The 18,171-nt window shown below is 45.1% G+C and overlaps 1 protein-coding gene across 1 annotated transcript in view; it reads left to right on the top strand.

The window, feature by feature from the left end:
• CCDC149 (coiled-coil domain containing 149) overlaps positions 1-18,171 on the top strand; it is a 59,616-nt gene that overhangs the window by 29,526 nt on the left and 11,919 nt on the right. The window contains exons 3-8 of the mRNA XM_003793504.3: positions 2,212-2,328; positions 3,095-3,267; positions 3,999-4,071; positions 5,495-5,579; positions 8,869-9,013; positions 17,298-17,374. Of these exons, the coding sequence (XP_003793552.1) occupies positions 2,221-2,328; positions 3,095-3,267; positions 3,999-4,071; positions 5,495-5,579; positions 8,869-9,013; positions 17,298-17,374 (661 nt within the window). The 5' untranslated portion in view covers positions 2,212-2,220. The remainder of the gene's footprint in view (positions 1-2,211; positions 2,329-3,094; positions 3,268-3,998; positions 4,072-5,494; positions 5,580-8,868; positions 9,014-17,297; positions 17,375-18,171) is intronic.

Raw genomic sequence — 18,171 nt, 5'->3', positions numbered from 1 at the left:
CAGGGAGGCTGATCCCCAAATATGGCATCTGTGAATAATGAGGATTAACTGTAATCAGATTCCATTAAGTGCAGCCATCTGCATACCGACGTGTTCTACATCCTCTGCACAGTCAGACTTTGCACATTCTGTTCCGCCTGCCTGGGGTATTGTCCACCCAATCCTGGGGCACTTTCGCTCTTGGTAGCTGCACAGCAAATATTCGTTGAGTTCTCTCAAGTTGTTTTCAAAGAAGGACCCAGAGTAAGTGTCATTTGAAAATGCTCTTTACTTCTCTTTAGTCATCATTTCTTTCCAAGTTCCTTGCTGTTATTTATTATTTCAATTTAGTTAATATTCTGCCCTGGCTTAAATTAACTTCCCATCTCTCACCTGCCCATAAATCCTTCAGAGACTCTGAAAATTAAGCCATTTTCTCCACTGGCAACTAATCCCTTAAGATTCATACAGGAACACGGAAGAGCATGCCCCCCACAGTCACTCCTGGCTGGGCCGGATGAGTGTGACATTGAAAAACTGTCCCTAAGACCTCATCCATGTATGAAACCTACCCATATCCACTGCACAGGGAGGTGGACACAGGCTTAAATTGTCTATAGAAGCAGCTTCAGGAAGTGGTTCTGTAACTTTAGAAAGTTCCCCTTCAATAGCAACCTGTTTGGTGCTGTGATGGGCAGGTTGGAGGTGCTCTGGGACCACTAGGTCTTCCTGGGCCTCTCATGGAATTCCCACTGCAGCCCAGCCTGGAAGGTTTGGACCTGCAGGTGAGGCTTAGCCCTGGACTCTGGCGGAAGCCATGAGTTCTATAGAGATCCTCTGGCAAATTACATTTTAGGAGATTAGAATTTTATTCCTAGGGATTTAAACATAAATAAAATTATATTATGATATTCATGCATACCTATTTTAAAAGTTGGAAAACAGACTAGGTGTGGTGGCTGATGCCTGTAATCCTACGACTCTGGGAGGCTGAGGCGGGTGGATGGCTTGATCAATTGCTTGAGTTTGAGACCAGCCTAAGCAAGAGAGAGACTCTATCTCTAAAAATAGCTGGGCATTGTGGTGGATGCCTATAGTCCCAGCTACTCAGAAAGCTGAGGCAAGAAAATCATTTGAGATCAAGCGTTGGAGGTTGCTGTGAGCTATATGAGGTTGCGTTGGAGGTTGCTGTGAGCTATAGCACGGCACTCTATCGAGGATGACAAAGTGAAACTCTGTCTCAAAATAAATAAATAATAAATAAATAAAATATTTTTAAAAGCTGGGAAACAGCAACGGCAAAAGAGCAGATAACATGCATTCTCACCATCACTTCACGTACACATCTTGATATTTTGGTGTATTTGGCCATTTTTTATATGCGCCCATGTGCATAAGTTCTTAGTATCATTTTAATTGTACCGCATAGGAAGTTAGTGTTCTGCTTTCTCTCCCTACTCGCCATGGCACCATACGCATATTTCATGGTATCACGTAGTTCCCAGGAGCTTCTTTTCAGACAACTCCAAGTTAGTCCATGGCTTGTGCGCCCTTGGTCTGCCCACCAATCCACCATTGTTAGACATTGTTTCTAGTTTTTCTTTTATTCTAGTTTTTTATTCTCTCCTTTTTTTGCCCTGAAGTTTGCCTGTGTCTGGGATTATTCTTAGATCATTGAGAAATAGAGTTATTGGATCACTGGGCAGGGACATTGTTGACACACAGCCTTCTGATCTGGAGTGAGAGGTGTTACCATTGCATCACCAAGTTGCCAAGGGCAGGGACATTTTTAAGGCTGTTGATGACCTTCCTTGTTGTTCAGCGTGTGCGAGTGTGTCCAGCTCTTCCTTCCCAGCGTTGGGTTACCATTTTTAAATCTTTGCTAAATGCAAATGGGACCCATAGTTTGTTTCCTCCTTCCAGCTCTGTTCTACCAGGCATCTAACTCCAGGTGCCCAGGCCTCCTTATGCCGTGTTTCCATGTGTGCACAAAATATAATAGATAAATCTTAAGAATTCATGATATTGGCAAGTCATTTCTCTGTTTGTTTAGTGCTTTTCCCCAGTGTTTCAGGAGAGAATCTTACTTATCTTCCAGAAGTTTCTGCCTAGTGTTTTGGGAGTTTTATTTGGATCTATTTATTCATTCTCTTTCTCTCTCTCCCCCTCCCCTTCCTCCTCTCCCTTTCCCTCTCTGCCCCTCTTTTCTTTTTCTACCAATGAAAAATACAGCTCTTGAGGATGACCATTGCCAAACAAAGGCTTGGAGACGAAGAAATTGGGGTGCGCCACTTTGCAGCCCATGAGCGGGAAGACTTGGTTCAACAGCTGGAGAGAGCCAAGGAGCAGGTTAGCGCTAACATCTGTTCGGAATGGGGATGAATAAGCAGTAGGCCGTGCGCCTGGATTCTTGAGTATGGGATGCCTGGGAAGGCAGCCAGGGGGTTAGGAGGGCTGCGGTTGGACGGTTTCACTTCCTTAGTACTATGCTCGGCTCCCAGGCAGACTCTCGGGTTGCAGCTCCCTTACATCGGGTGCTCTTGTTCTGAACAAAACATGAAACTTTCTCCCTACGCAAGATAGACAGGGAAGGAACAAAATGTGACAAACTGGCCTTAATTTGCAAATTTCTGCTCAAGTGCTAAGTGAGGCCTCTTAGGCAAAAGCTCAAGGAGCCCTAGTTGGGGGAATAGCTCAGAGAGCTAGACCTCCTTTTCTTTCTCTTTGCTAATTGGTTGTGAAGAGCAGAGCAAGATGCCTGAGCCTAAAGTAGATTTGGAAAAGCCCGGGTTTCTAAGACCCTGGCAGCCATTCCCAAGGTCTAGATTGGCCTTCTCCCAGCCTTGCCAGGCATCCGCAGCAGGTGAGGGTACAGTTCTGGTTTCCTGAGCTGCTGCACCTCCCCTGTCTTTGATTCAGTAAGTGATGGGCAGGAAGCACCTCTCCGCTTTTAGCTTTTATCGTATTTCATTGCATGGTGCTTTATGGTTTTATGGCACGTGGGCCGTATTAATAAGCTCTCTAAAAGTCAGCCAGGCAAGCAGACAGCTCCATCTCTGGCCATAAAGGGGACGTCTGAGGAATACCATGAGTAAGGCGCTTCCTTTGGTTTCAGATTGAGTCTTTGGAGCATGACCTGCAGGCCTCTGTGGATGAGCTTCAGGATGTTAAGGAGGAACGGTCTTCTTACCAGGACAAGGTGGAGAGGCTGAACCAGGAGCTGAACCACATCCTGGGAGGGCATGAGAACCGCATCATTGATGTGGACGCCCTGTGTATGGAGAACAGGTGAGGGGCCAGGCCAGGGTGTGCTTGGGCGGAGTGCCGGCCTGCCACGCTGCAGGCCTGCAGGCCGGGAACTGTGACAGCCCTGGTTACACCGGAAAAAACTGCCTTACATATGCAGAGAAAGTCACAACCCCCAAACGATGATATCAATGTCATGTCTTAGTTGTAAAAGTAAAAAAAGAAGCCCCACACGCCTGCATGCCCGTGTATGTACCCCCCCCTCTCTGCTCACACACTCCTTGGCTGGCTGAGAAACCAGCGAGAGCTGCTTGTTATTGCTACCAAGGAGAAGGAGAAGAATAAGAAAATAAATTGAGAAATTCCCTTAGCTGTTTCTTTTCCCCGAGGCACCTTTCAGCCTGCGTACGTCTAACCTGATGTCGCGTCTGGTGTCGCCTCTTCCTGCTCTGCTTCCCAGTGGAATCATCTTAATGAGAATTATGTGAAAACCGTGTTCATATCCCTGAGGGGATCTCGGAGAGGGCTGTTTGAAAGTGGGGTGTCTGATTCGGGCATGCTTGACCTTGACCGCATCCGTTTAAAGAAAGGTCACAGGCATTGCCATGTTTCCCCTCCTCCTGTCTGTGGTGAGCCAGGCGAGGCACTGTGTGTACAAGATGACTCTTCGGGCAAGTGGTTTTCGGTTTTTTCCCCTCTGTGATACTTCAGTGTATTTTTTTTTTTTTTATTTTGCCCCCAAACCCTTCCTGGTTCTAGATATTCTTTTCCAGGTACCTTCAAGAGAGATTAAAGCAACTCCACGAAGAGGTCAACCTCTTGAAATCGAACATCGCCAAGTACAAGGTAGAAAAATCATGACAACAATGATGATGATTCACTATTGTGCATCTAAATGTCATTCTATTTTAAATTCTCTTTTATGTGCCAAAGATATTTTAGTACTAGTCTGCCCTCCCGAAGAGAGTCCAATAACAGCTTTAACTGGGGTAACCAGGAAGAATGAAACCCCAGACAACAAACAAAACCAAAGCCGCTTTTGCAAGCCTGCTTTTCCGGGGCTGTTGTCCGAACGAGGTGTGCTGAGACCCCGCACTCTGGGCTGGTCTGCTCCACAGCCTCCGTCTTCGGTTTCTTGTTTGATTTTCTCCGTAAAATGTTCACTCATCTGATCGGTTGGTCTCATGATCATCCATAAGCAAGTGGCTTCTGAGTGATGAAGGAACGGGGGTTGGGAAATCACAACCTCAAACGATAATGCTCACGTCATCCGGAAAGAACAGAACGTTTAAATTCTCCCCCCTGTTATCTCGTCTCATTCCAGTACCATTAGTTTGATAATATCTATTTCTGCAGATGTTAGTTGTAAGCGTTATAATTAGAAAAATCTCCTGGGTTTCTCTACTTTGAAAATAGATTGATTTCTCTTCCTGAGGGTGAAGTTTTAGAGCCATCCCGATGCTCGGGAGAACCTTCTTTTCCTGACGTTTGATAGGAGCAGTTGTTCTCAGCAGCCACCATGCTGTTCTTCTCCGTTCTGTCTGGGCCACGCTTTCCTCCACGCCCCCTATCTATACCCAGCCAAAGAAGAATATAACTTTTAAAATCGTATAATTAATACACATTTTTTAAAAATGTGTGGATACATTCGTTAACAGCATTTCTTCAGCTCCATGTGCCAAGCCCTGGCTATATACTACATATTAATTTTCATGTAAGAGTCTGTTCTAGGAGTGGCACGTAGGTGGCACATATGGACTTCTTTAATCTGTGTCCACGGCAGTTGTCACTAATCGATCACGGCCCTCTTTCCAATCCAGCCCTAAAATTCTCCCAGATACCACCGTTGGTACGTGAAAATAAACCTCGACGCCAACTCCTATCTATTCAGAAGGATTTCTGTAACTCGTGACTTCACACATTCGGCTGTGTTCTTGTTTCAGATTGGATCTAATTTGACAGACGTGCACTGAGTGCATTTTAGTACGAGTCTGACCTCCCAAATAGATTCCAATAAGGACTCTTCCAGGGGACTGTAATTGCTGTCCTTCTGCTGTGCAAAAAAAACCAAAACAAACAAACAAAACAAACTCCTTGCCAGAGCTGTAATAATTATCACTCTTTGCCAGAGACTTGGAATACCAAGTTTTAAGCCAGCGCCTGTGGTCTCTAAGTCCTTGTGTCCCAGTGGGAAGAGGCACCTATTAGGTGTTTTTCTATTACCAGCTTTTCTGATAGAGATTTTTACTCTCTCCCAATTCCTCTGTAGAATGCTCTGGAGAGGCGGAAAAACTCCAAGGGCCAGGGGAAATCCAGCAGCAGTGCTTTGACAGGAGTCCTGTCTGCAAAGCAAGGTAGGATATTGTGTGCTGGGGGTGGGGAGCGGGGGGCATCTGATGAGCGTGGAATGCTGCCACCGTGAGCCCATGTCTCCTCCAACTGGCTGGTTTTGTGAATTAGGAACCAAGGCAATCCTTAGAGCTGGGGTTCCCCAATTTCTACTTGCATCAGCATTACCTGAAGGGCTTGGGAAAACACAAATTACTGGGTCCCACCCAGAGTTTCTGATTCAGTAGATCTGGGGTGGCCCCTGAAAAAGACGTTTCTAAACAGTCCCCAGGTGATGCTGATGCTGGCTTAGGGACCCCACTTTGAGACCCACCACATTGGAAGCTTTTCTAATAACTGGACCCATTTGAGTCTGTCCCCATATCCTGCATTCTCCTTTCCCAAGATTGTTTTCCTTTCCCTAATCACTGATTTCGCATCTCAGAGGATGTGTTTCAACCTCCTTTTCCGGGCCTTTGTAATCAGAATAGAAAAATCCCATAGCCACTGAAATCATCTTATCATGGAAGATGTGCCCTTTTTGAGGAAGCTTTTATCGATTGCAATTTTCTTGTCGATTCCAATGAAAAATAATGATCTTCCAAGAGCAGTCCAGGGGGAATACACAGCAGAGAGCTCGCTTCTGACACTTTGTATTCGGAATTCGGTTCTGAGCGTAGGCCTCAAGTTGAACCTGGTCGGCTGGCCCACTTTTTGGTTGTTGGTAGTGCAGACCAGCAGCTATCATATGGCAGCTATCTTAATCAGCACGAGGGTGGCTTAAAAAAAAAAATAAAAATGCTGAGTCTCCAGCCTACATAACAAGCGAGCCTCTTTTTCAAGCATCTTCTTTTTTTCCCACTCAACCAGAAAAGAACACCCTGGAATTGTTTTTAAAGAGAAAACCACAATACGCTATGAAAATGTGAAGTAGCCCATCTAAGTTTAGATCTGGGTACCAGATATAGCAGACTGTCTTTGGTTGTTGACACTCAGAGTTATCATTGATGTGGGGAATGCCAGCCACATCCACGCTGAGGTAGAACTTCGAATCTGGCGCACCCGTGCTGGAAAAGTGTGATGACAAGCACACCGCCAACAATCTGTTGGCATCCATAAATGAAATATATGAACCTCCGGCAACCTGTGATGAAAAGTCTCTCAAACTGCCCCTCTTTGAACCAGCAAGAAATAAGTCATATGCAAACATTTTGCCACAAGAAAGTTTTCCATACCTCGGTTATAATACCAAACATAAATGCCCAGGAGTCATTAAATGTTACATTCTATGGGATATTAATTGTGATGAGTATTAAGTGAAAAAAAAAATTAAAGCCTCTCCCCCATTTTTGAAGGTGAAATATTGTATGTATGTTTCTGTACATAGTCATGTAGGAAATGGTATTCAAAGATACATAATGAAAGATTTATCCTATCTTATTTTTCTGTCTTTTAGTTTACCTCTTGGTTTATCTTTTAGTTTGTCTACCCTTAAAGAGTATGTTTAAAAATTGGGCTGGGCTCAGTGGCTCATGCCTGTAATCCTAGCTCTCTGGGAGGCCGAGGCAGGTGGATTCATTGAGCTCAGGAGCTTGAGACCAGCCAGAGAAAGAGCAAGACCTCCATCTCTACTAAAAATAGAAAAAACTAGCCAGGCATTGTGGGTGGGCACCTGTAGTCCCAGCTACCCAGGAGGTTGAGGCAAGAGGATCATTCAAGTCTGAGAGTTTGAGGTTGCTGTGAGCTGTGACGCCATAGCACCCTACCCAGGGTTACAGAGTGAGACTTTGTCTAAAATCAATAAATTTATCAGTCAATCAGTTATCAATTAAAGAGTATGTCTGAAAATATAAACTAGACTTTGGAGAATAGACATTGAGAGTCAGAAAGGACAGATTTGCAGGAGCTGAATGACCCAAGGGTAGAACAGACAGTGGGTAAAGCAGCCGAAGTTCTGCAGGTAGATGGTGCCCATGCTGTGGTTGGGGGTGGCAGCTTCTGAGAAGGATTTAAACAATTTTGAGCCCAGCCCAAACACATCCTCTGAGATGTAACATTGGTTTTCATTCTAGCATTCCAGGAGAATAGCCGAGTTTTAGCAGCATCACGTATGAAAAAAAGCATAGATTTTAGTAGGCGGTATTCTCCTGCTAGTCATCAATGGCGTTTCATTGCCCAAGAAGCTAAGGAAATCTTACATTATATTAATAGTGACACTTGGCATAAAGGAAGTAGTAGTCCTACTATGTGCTAAGCTAGTCATACCACACCTGGATTATTCCTTTATATAAGTGGCATGGAGACAAATCAGAAATGATTCTTGTTGAAGTAGATACTTTCAAAACTGGCCAGAGCTATCCAGAGATGACTGGAGATTTGTCAGCAGAGACACATCCAGGGTGGGGGTGTGTCATACAAGAGATGGGCCACTTCACATGGATCTGAATCCTTCAGTGACACCAAACTGTGTGTATTGTTTGGCTTCGTGTTGAACTTGGCCATGAATGTGATTTGGCAGTTAGTGGAATAACAAGCATCCAAGAATAGCTAGCCTTTGTGTAATGTCCTGTTTCCCCACAGTTAGACATTTGCAGTCCACTGTGTCATCTTTGGCCATATCTTTCCATCACCTTGCTATTATTTGCTTAATGTTTTTCTTTGAATCAATTTTAAGGTGACTCATTTTACTTGGCCTTGTCCTAAGTAGCAGCATCTGTGAAATCACTGGTTGGTTATGCCATTTATATTCTTTTCTGTAATGCCTTCCAATAAATACAAAGCCATTAAAATACAAAAGGTATTTTGCACTTTAGATAATCTCCTGAATTATCTTGCCACCTGCCAGGGATAGCTCCGTGTGGGAAACTCTGACATGAAGCAAGGGGCTCAGGGCGAGACGTCATTATCATTGTCATTGACATGTACGACCTTCAGCCAAGGTCCTAAATGTTTCTGTACCTTGTTTTCCTTCCCATGGAATGGAAATAAACGATACTTCTTAGGGTTTTTTCCCTTCCAATTTAAATCTCCATGAGTTAGACTGTATGAAAGTGTTTAAAACCACAGACAAATGCAAACATTATCATCCTTTAAAAACATTTTTGATAAAAGTCCGTGAGGATGTCCACCTTTCTGTTAAGCTTTCATGCTGGATCTTATTTCTTTTTACTCTCAGTTCTCAAGGTGGCCTCTCAATACAAGATACTAGCGTTTAGAAGCTGGGAACCTATCCCTATCCAGGAAGAAGTACATTGGTTTGCATTCCAGCGTTCCGGGAGAATTACAACTGAGTTACACATTTTATGTCCCACCTAGTTCAGGATTTGCTGTCTGAGGATCACGGCTGCAGTCTGCCAGCAACCCCGCAGTCCATTTCTGACCTGAAATCTCTGGCAACAGCACTGTTGGAGACGATCCATGAGAAGAACATGGTCATTCAGCACCAGAGGCAAACCAACAAGTAGGTGGCCGGACCCTTGGGTTGCGGGGTGGGCAAGGCGGAAAGGAGAGGAGGCTGCCAGGAGTGAATGTCGACCAGGTGGAAGGCTGGGCAGGGAGGGAAGGAGGTGAGGCCCCTCGAACCTAGAAGGGAACTTACTAAACTAGAATAAGGTTTCTGTTCTATATCAGCAGCTGTGTCATTCGCATGGCATGAGTGATTTCCATAGGATAATGACCTGGCTGATTTGACTCTCCTTTCCTCCCGGTCTCCTTTTCGGGGAGACACTGGCTCAGTGCCCCTGGAACTTCACTGCCTGGTGCTGAGGTTCTTTGAATGGCAGGAACCACCCAAGCATCATGTCAACAGGTGGCTGTGCCTATAAGGGAGTCACCTGTCACTCTTCCAGACAGGCAAATAAGATGGTGAAAAGGAAGAGCCGTAATTAGGGCAGAGTGTCTTATTTGTTTTGCATAGCGTGTTGGCTGGGATGTGTACACTCAAGCAAGTTCAAAGTAGATTGACGTGGCCCTTAGAGATGACAAAGGCAAACTTGAAAGTGTCCAGAGAATGGTGAATACGCAGTAAGTTAAAGCCATAAATATTAGCCATGGGGCCAGCTTCATGGGCATGCAACTCTTGCTCGAAAGGTCCTCACACTTGGTCTGAGGCTCCGCTGTCACGGTCTTGGAAGTCTTAATATTTTTTACAAGGGGACCCCACATTTTTACTTTGCACTGGACCCTGCAAATTACTGAGCTAGTCCTGCTTAAAAGACCTACAGGAGGAATCAAAGTGCAAGTGGGGGAGGACGGAGCAGAGGGGAGCCAGGAGAGGAGGGAGTCGGTGGGGCCTGGGGCCCAGCGAGGGCGGGGGCACGGGCGAGAGGCAGCTGGAGGATGATTGAAAGTACTGTAAAAACAAAATAGAAAAAAAGAGAAGACGGAGTGAAGGGAAGATCGCACAAGAGATTAAGATGTATGTGGAAGGAAGCAGAGAGCAGCAAAGGGAGGCAGGGCAATCGCAGAGGGATGACAAGGGTAATTTATTGACGGGAGAAGGTTTAAACCTGCTTGAAAAATGAAATCGCAGCCGAGGAATGAAAAGCCAGATGCTGAGAGGCAGATACTTTTCTTTCGGAGGAGGAAGGAAAGGGAATCCCCAGTAGCATTTCATGCCTGTGAGCCCGCCCTGTCCTCGCCCCCTGCAAAGTGTCTCATCTCTCATCAGGGCTCTTTCCAACCTTCTGTGTCTTCTAAACCCATCCCCGGTTCTCCGCAGGTGGCTTCAGCTCCTCCTTCACTGAGCAAATGGGACTTCTCAGCTTGAGCCCCTCAGAGTGTGGCAGCCCTGGCCCTGGGGTCCCCCTCCCTCCTCCCAGGAGCCGCCCTGCCCACCATCCTCATGGCCAGCGTCATCTTTCCTTTTCTCTCCTCGTCAGAGCCTTTGCTTCATGCTGCGACCACCTCTCTCAATCTCCCCAACTTCCTCCCCTTCTGACTCTTCACCCTGAACCCCTAGAGGCTTTCCCCAGCCCTGCTGCCTTTCCCGGAGTCCCACTCACCGGGAATCTTTGTGAAAAGGCCACCTCTATGTCCTCTACAGCCCCCCTCTATAAGTGGGTTCTAGGTAGGACAGAGGATCTCACCCATGTTAGAATTGCTTGGGGTTGGGTGGGAGCTCGTTTGGAAACGCAAGTCCAGGGGCATTTGCAAGAGGGAAGGTTGGAATTCCGGTTTTAAGAGGGCTCCGGGGAGTCCAAGTGCAGAAGGACCTTGGCTTTAGTACCTCCAGAACCTCCTCTTGCATCTCACAGTATTCTTTCTTTGCAGGTCACCAGTATCCCCAAATTCCCTCTTTAAGTCTCTTTTCTCCTTGATTTCTCTACATCCAGATTTCCATTTAAAAACCCGCCTTCCTTAAGATTCACGATGGAAACTTGAACTTTCTCCGCAGTCTTATCCCTGCCACCTCCCTTCCCCCACAAGCCGACCTGACCTCTCTCTCTGTCTTCTGCTCTGCTCCCCCACCCAGGGGACCTAGTCCTTGTCTTTGCCGTATTCTCAGCAGACACTTCTCAGATCTCTGATCAAGAGCAAGACCCACATATCCAGCTGTGAGGGGGGTAGTTTCTCTAGATAATCTTTCAGGTCCTCAAATTCAGTGAGTTTTAAAACACTTCAAAATGTTTGCGCTTTTTGACCCAGATTGTCTGCTTCTAAGAATTTATCCTAAAGAATAATACCAGAAGGATACCTTAAAGATCCTTTTTTTTTTTTTTTTACCTTAAAGATCCTTAAAGATGTATATGTGAGGTTGTTCACTAGGGATTCGTTTATAAGAGCAGGGAAAAAAAGGAAACTCAAATGTCTTTTTATTGGGCAGTGATTAGAATGATGGTAAAGCCATAAGATGGAATGTTATACAACCATTTATGATTTAATGACAATCGAATGGGCTCTGAACTCCATTCTAACACCCAGGTTCCACACACCTCCCTGTCACCTGCTGTCCCAGGGCTCTATGATTTGTCCATGTCAGTCACTATTCTCTCCCAGTGCTCAGACCAGTGCTGGGCCCATGCCGAGCACTCTTGACGACTTCACGAATGGATGATTGAACCACCTGCCAACCCTTCACTTCTGCTCCCTTAACAGGCACATCTAGATGGTTGCTCAGCTTCACAGCTTTTCTGCATTCATTTATTGGATGTATATTTCCTGAGTTCTTACCATGGGCCATCAGGGGTCCTCTCGTCCCTGCCCCTTCGGCCTTCTTCCCTCAGTTCATCACCTCTTCCTTGGGGAGACCCTGCACTGGCTTCATCCTCGCCCCTCAGCCCTGCCTCCCCTACCTCCGACTACAGTTCTGAGCCCTGCCCAAGCCTCCACACAAAGCTCCCTGAGTCCCAAGGGCAGGATCTGCAGCCTTGGGCTTGCCCCTCCTCTGCGGAGGACTCCAGCCTCCTCTGACAGATTGGTTTCCTAACGTGCCCCTACCCATCCCCACTGCCAGCACCTGCATCCTCCAGGTTCACAGCACTTCCTCCCTCTACTGAGAAAGACAGACACTTTCATTTGGCCATGGTTATTCTTGTTTTAATGTCCTCTTTCACGTTTAACTACTTTTATTAATTTTTGAGCCATCTTACGGTTTCAATTGTAAAACATCAAACAGCTGTGTATCTCCAAACCTCTCTTCTCAGCTACCCAAATCCCCTTCCTGGAAGAAATTACTGTTCCTGGTTTCTTATCTACCCTTCCAAAGAAGCATATTCAGAACAGGCAAGTGCATAATATATTCATGCATGCACATGTAAACACGCATATACTTATGTAGATACATGGGTTTTAAATGAATGGAAGCTAGTATTTATGCAAAAAACAAAAAAAGCATTTTTTTCATTGTTCTGCACCTTGCTTTTTTCCCCCGTAACAATAGATCTTGGAGATTGCTTCCCATCAGTACATAAGGTGCCTAATGTGCCATCTTTAATACTTAGAAAGTCTTACATTTTAAACTTTTAATGAATGTTTTATTGGGGGGCATGTAAAGAAACTAATTATATGACAAAGGGAGTGAGGGCTAAGAATAGAATGTGAATTTCGTCTTCTTGCTGTTATTCCCCGCGATGTAGCCTTTTGTAACTGAAATAATGAAATAGCTTTGTTTTGCTGGTGCATTCTAAATGGGAGTAAAGGTATTCCTTTTGGTGAGTGTGTGATTTCCTGCTGGGTTTCCACTGCCTGGCAGTTACCCCCTTGAGAGGGGCCACCAGGAGCCATCTCGAAGAATTGATGAAGAAACCAAGCACTTTCCATTTTGAGTGACGTTCAATTAATAGGCAATTTGCTGGAGGGACTTCCTGCCAATGAGTTGGCAATAGTCTGGTGCTTGCTAAAGAAGGGGCGAGGTTCATTAATCTTTTAAACTGGGTGGCAAGGCACTCAAGAAAGAGCCCATTGTGAAAGCCATGTTTCACTGCACACCACATTTAGTTCTGTCCCTCCCAGCAAGGATGTATCTTTGCCATGGTGGGGCAGGGGGTGAGTACCTGAGGACACGGTGGCCTCTGCTACCCTTTCTGCTGTGCCTGCAAGTGCTGCTGTCTTCCCTGGCCAACGGTGAATGCACTTGGGGATTCAAGATCTTGGGGAGCAGTAAAAGGGTGTGTAGATGAGAGTGGAGATCCAGGAGGCCACCTAGGGGTGGCATGGGGGGGAGGGGCAGATCCAGGTGGGCAGACTTTGCTCCAGGACCCTCACCCAAGTATCCCCGCACCAGACAGCAAGCACGGTGGTAGACAGTTCCTGAGTTTGTCCTGGTACCATCGTTATCTGAAACCACTATAGGAATGTCTGCTGAAGGCCTGGTCTCTTGAGGATGTGTCTAGACTGCTGGGTGGACAGCAGCTGAGCTGTCCCCTATCCTGAAATAGCCCACATTCAAATAAAAACTTTATTTAAAAATCTCCCCTGTCCTATGAAAAAAGACAAAAACATCACCAAGCCCATTTGTGCCTCGAGCTACTACTGTCCCAGGCATCTCCCCCTCTTCCCTACAAACCGCTCAGAGTCCTCTCCACTTGTCTTTCTCGTGGTCTGCTGTTGTCTCAGCCCTGCTGCTTCCATTCTGGTTTCCATCCTTTCCACTATCCTCAAACATCACTCTTTCCAGGGTCAGGCACGTCTTCTAAGTGGCCTCTTCTTAACTTCCAAGCTGTGTGACCACTTTTTAGAATAAGCCAGTGTTGACCACTCCTCCTACCCTGACTCTCCCCATGGCTTTCAAGGCCCTACATCTGGCTCTCGTATTCCCCCTCCAACCCTTCTTCTCCAGTCCTCTCTCATCTGCCTCTGGAGGCCTTCAGCACCCTGTCTTTCTGACCCAGACATGCGGCTGGTGACCTGGTGGACTCACCCCCCCACCCCAGCGTGCACTCCAAGCTCTGTCCTCTCAGGTCCTTGCCTTTCCCCCCAGATGCAGCATGTCTGTGTGGGTCTCTTGCAGGCATCTCAAACCCTCTTCTACCTCCTTATCATCGCCAGATTCCTTTGGCTTTCCTGCATTAGCCTCCCACCTCCTGGAATTGGCTTGGGCTATACCATCCCCTAGTTCAAGCCGTGCCCTTCCAAGGTGATCTTTCTGCTCCCGGCTGTTCTCAACTCCCCACCAAGAACACTTGACCTGACTTTCATTATGCTGCTTGCCTGCTGAAACCCCTTCCCTCTCCTCCCATTGCCAATGAATAAAAGTCTGAACATCCTCAATATGGCAACAAGATCATTCATGATATGGGTCCCTACCAGTTTCTCTGGATTTAATCTTCCACTCAGCTCTTCAGTTCTGTTGCAGGACCTGTGTATTTGCAGGCCTGCATTGTCTGGCCGCTCTGCTTCCCAGCTGTGTGACTCTGGGCAGGTTAGCTGACCTTCCGAGCCCCCATTTCCTCATCTACAAAACGAGGCTAAGACGAACTGCCTTGTCAGTTGTTACAAGACACTTACAGGGTGTTGCATACCTGGTGCAGAAGTGATTAATAAATACCAGCTGTTAATTAAGCCTTCCATTGCGCATGTGTGTGTACATCTGAACTTTGAGTCCTTCAAATGCAGGGACAGGGTCCACTTCTCTCCCCTATCCCCTGTAGTCTATAATACTGTGCTTTATGGAGAGCTGGGTCCTGGAGGTTGTTGAATGGGTCACACTGATCCAAGTGGACTCTGTTTTGACTTCTTCCCTGCCCATCCGTCAGTGCTGCCGGCTAGTAAGACTCACATAGGCCTTCTCCTCTCTCTGGGCTGGGTCACACCAGGCTCAGTTGGCTCCCTGCCATATTCTTCCAGTGTGAAGCTGACCAGGAGGTCCCTCTTTGTCATTTGAAGCATCTTGGTTTACATTTTTCAAGTCAACTGTGACTGCATCCACATTTCAATATGAATAGTTTTCCAGGAGTACTTGGTGCAGGCATGAGAAAAACCATGAGAAGACTTGTTTTCAAGGGCCACTGAGGGCTGTGGATGGAGAAAATGCACTTTGGAGGCCAATGGAGGCTTAGGCTCCAATCCAGACTCACCACCGAGTCCTGCCTGTGTTTTTGAGCAAGTTGTGTGACTCTGGGCCTCTGTTTCCTAATGAGGAGAGGAGAGTGTGGATGACGTTGCTGGGAGCTGGGAAAAGACAGAGCTTTGGGTGAACTGTGCATCTTAGGCAAGTTGTCTGACCTCTCTGTGGCATAGGGCCCACTGCATAAAAGGAATGATAATACAGCAGACAGGCAGGGTTTCGTCAGGTTAGGTGAGATAATGTAAGTTAGGAGCGTGGTTGGCAGGACTCCTGATTCATACTAATGACTCAGGGAAGATGAGTTGGCTGCTTTGTTACTAGTAGCACAGTTGGGACTATTGATGTGTTACTGATATTCTTTTTCCTAACTTCTACGGGGTCCATCTTACTGCCTCCAACCCGGCATCAGATGCTGGTTAAGTGTCAGGCCAAAGAAGAAAGCAGCCACTGAGAAACGTAGGCAAAAGCCCTAAAAGTAGATATGGGGGGACACCAGTGAACTCACTTGATTCCATTTCTGAGACAAGGCTGTGTTACCTGGAAACAATATACCCAATATATTCCCCAATATATTGGAATCCCCCAATATATTCAGGAAAAAATATACCCAAACGTCTCGGCCACACCTTTGAACATTCTTGCTCAGACAGCATCCCTCAGCCTCCGCAGAGGAGTTAAGCCTTATCTTTTGTTTCTAAGAGGCGGCCACACACAGATGATCTGATCTGTTTAAGAAACAGGCATCAACTTGAGCAGGGGTGTGATTGCATCTCAAACCCATCAGCTGCTGAAAAGGGAGCTTGGATCAGAAGGTCTGCCTGAAATATTGAAAGCGAGATTACGAAGAATAGTGTCTACTGAAGGGTCAGGGACGTGCAAGCAGAATAGACCCAACAAATAGAGTGAAAATTGAAAGTAATTGATAAAGACTATGCAGAATTTTAAGACGTAAGGAAGAGAAGAAAAGAAAAGCTCTAAGTACTTATTGAAAAAAAAAAAACCACATATAGTAATTGTAGAGTTTTCTGTGAACTCAAAGGGAATATTAATTAAGATGGTGCAAGTCAATTCAGGTAAAATAAGGCTGTCTCCAAAGCCATCTATATGTGTAGATACATACATATTCATGTTTCTGTGTATATGTGGGTGTGCACAGCTATCTCTGGAATATAAAGAGAGGCAAGAGAATAATTCTGGTGTTCTGATTTATCCTGCTGAAAGGAATTGAAACTTTGCTATTAAGGTGATTTCCACATCATTTTAGCACAGCGGTGCCAAGAAAATCCCCCCAATAAAGTAAAGACTGGTTTTTCAATTTCCAGGCCAATGAAAACTGATTGAAGTTTTAGATGCTATCAAATCATGTCCCAGCTATATTTAATTTTGTATAAAGTGAAGGGGGAGGGCAGATGCCCACACGTCTATCTGTGCATTTAGACAAAGTCTGACTTCCAAGAAAACAATACGCTCTTTTCGAATGCACATTCCAGAACTTATATATCCCAGTGAGTCAGAATGGTTACCTTGGAAAGCAGCCTAATTATCCTAATGATTCTGCAATTACTGACAACTCTTGAAATGCCTATTTTCTTTCCTTCTTCCCGTAGATGCTTATAAGTTATGAGAAAAGAAAAGCATTTGTTTAATCAAGTATATTTATGGAACACCTACGATGGTGTTCCATGCAATAGGCATTGTGCCGGCTATCGGGAATATGGACATCAGTAAGAAAAAAATTGGGTCTAAGAAGGCCGACCTGATTATCAAGTGGCTCAAAGCAACACTTCCAAGCGTGTCCACCCGTCTTATTTGTTAAACCTGGTTGTTTCCACAAATCAGATCCACTCTCAGAGAATCCAAACGGGATACTGCTAAGGGTATTCAGATCTCTTTAGCAATGAGCACATACCAAACAGAAATTCTGCAAGATGTTTTGGGCATTGGTGGATTCATTCCGTAGCTCCCCAGGGGAACTACCTTTTGAGAGAGGACTCACTTGAATGGCATATCATTATTTTTTAATCATTCATTTCACTTTTTATGTTCACAAGCACTTTCAATAGAGCTTGCGTTTTTCACACACACATATATACATACAAATGTTCCATGTTTAGCATATATCCTAAATCTCAAAACCTTTCTATGAGGGTACTCATGGGCTTCCCAGATCGCTACCTCACAGCCCCGAGAGTTGACAGAATGCTCATTAATCTACTGTCACTTTATCTCCTTTTTCCAGAATCTTAGGAAATCGTGTTGCGGAGCTAGAAAAAAAATTAAGAACTCTGGAAGTTTCTGGTTTGTGGAGTCTTCCAGGTAAGCAAAACTTCATGAAAACTGTTTTTGTTTTATTTTTTTAAGAGAAGCGCTCACATAATTTTCAAGAAGAGTCTACCTTTTTAATGTCCTTGTATTTGGACGTCACTGCTGAAAGTGCTGCAAGTATTTTAAACTTGGAAGCCATCATTTTGGTGGGGGAATGTGGAATCAGAAAAATACGGTAAATATTCCGGGCCTCATCTGTGGAACTATGAAGTTGTGCTAACTTAAATTCTGAAATTGTCATTGTGTCTATATTTTTTTGACTTGAGTGAATGTAGTAAATTGTTACTTTTTTTTATTTATCTAGAGGTCTCTTATAAAGATTTATTCACTGTAATCACGACTTCTAAAAATGAATGTAAGAATATACAAGGATTTGTTGAATTTCATCATCAGTCCTAAAAGTGAATAGAGGAGCTTACAAAGATTCGTACAATTTAATCATCCGTCCTAAAATTGAATGTGAGACCACATAAAGATTTGTTCGATTTAATCACCGGTACTAAAAGATGAATATAAGAACCAACAATATTTCTAACCCAAATGCACTCCGCAATCTCCTTTTCCTCCCATCCCCCATTCTTTCTCTCTTTTTTTTTTTTTTTTTTTTTTTTTTTGTAGCTTGAAGATAAAAATTTTCTATGGAAAATTTTTTTTCCATTTGTGCATTGTGTGAGGCAGCTCTGACGTTTCGCTTAAATTAACTGCGTTTATCCCCTTCCTCTAGGTAAAATATCCCTGTCATGAGAGCCCCCTTCAGCCATTCCCCTGTCTTCATCCTGTTCAGAAAT

This window comes from Otolemur garnettii, unplaced genomic scaffold (assembly GCF_000181295.1).
Source record: "Otolemur garnettii isolate 467f Iridium unplaced genomic scaffold, OtoGar3 scaffold00069, whole genome shotgun sequence".
Taxonomy (NCBI): Eukaryota; Metazoa; Chordata; class Mammalia; order Primates; family Galagidae; genus Otolemur; species Otolemur garnettii.
Note: the sequence above shows the minus strand (reverse complement) of the source record. Positions and strands in the feature narration are given on the sequence as shown.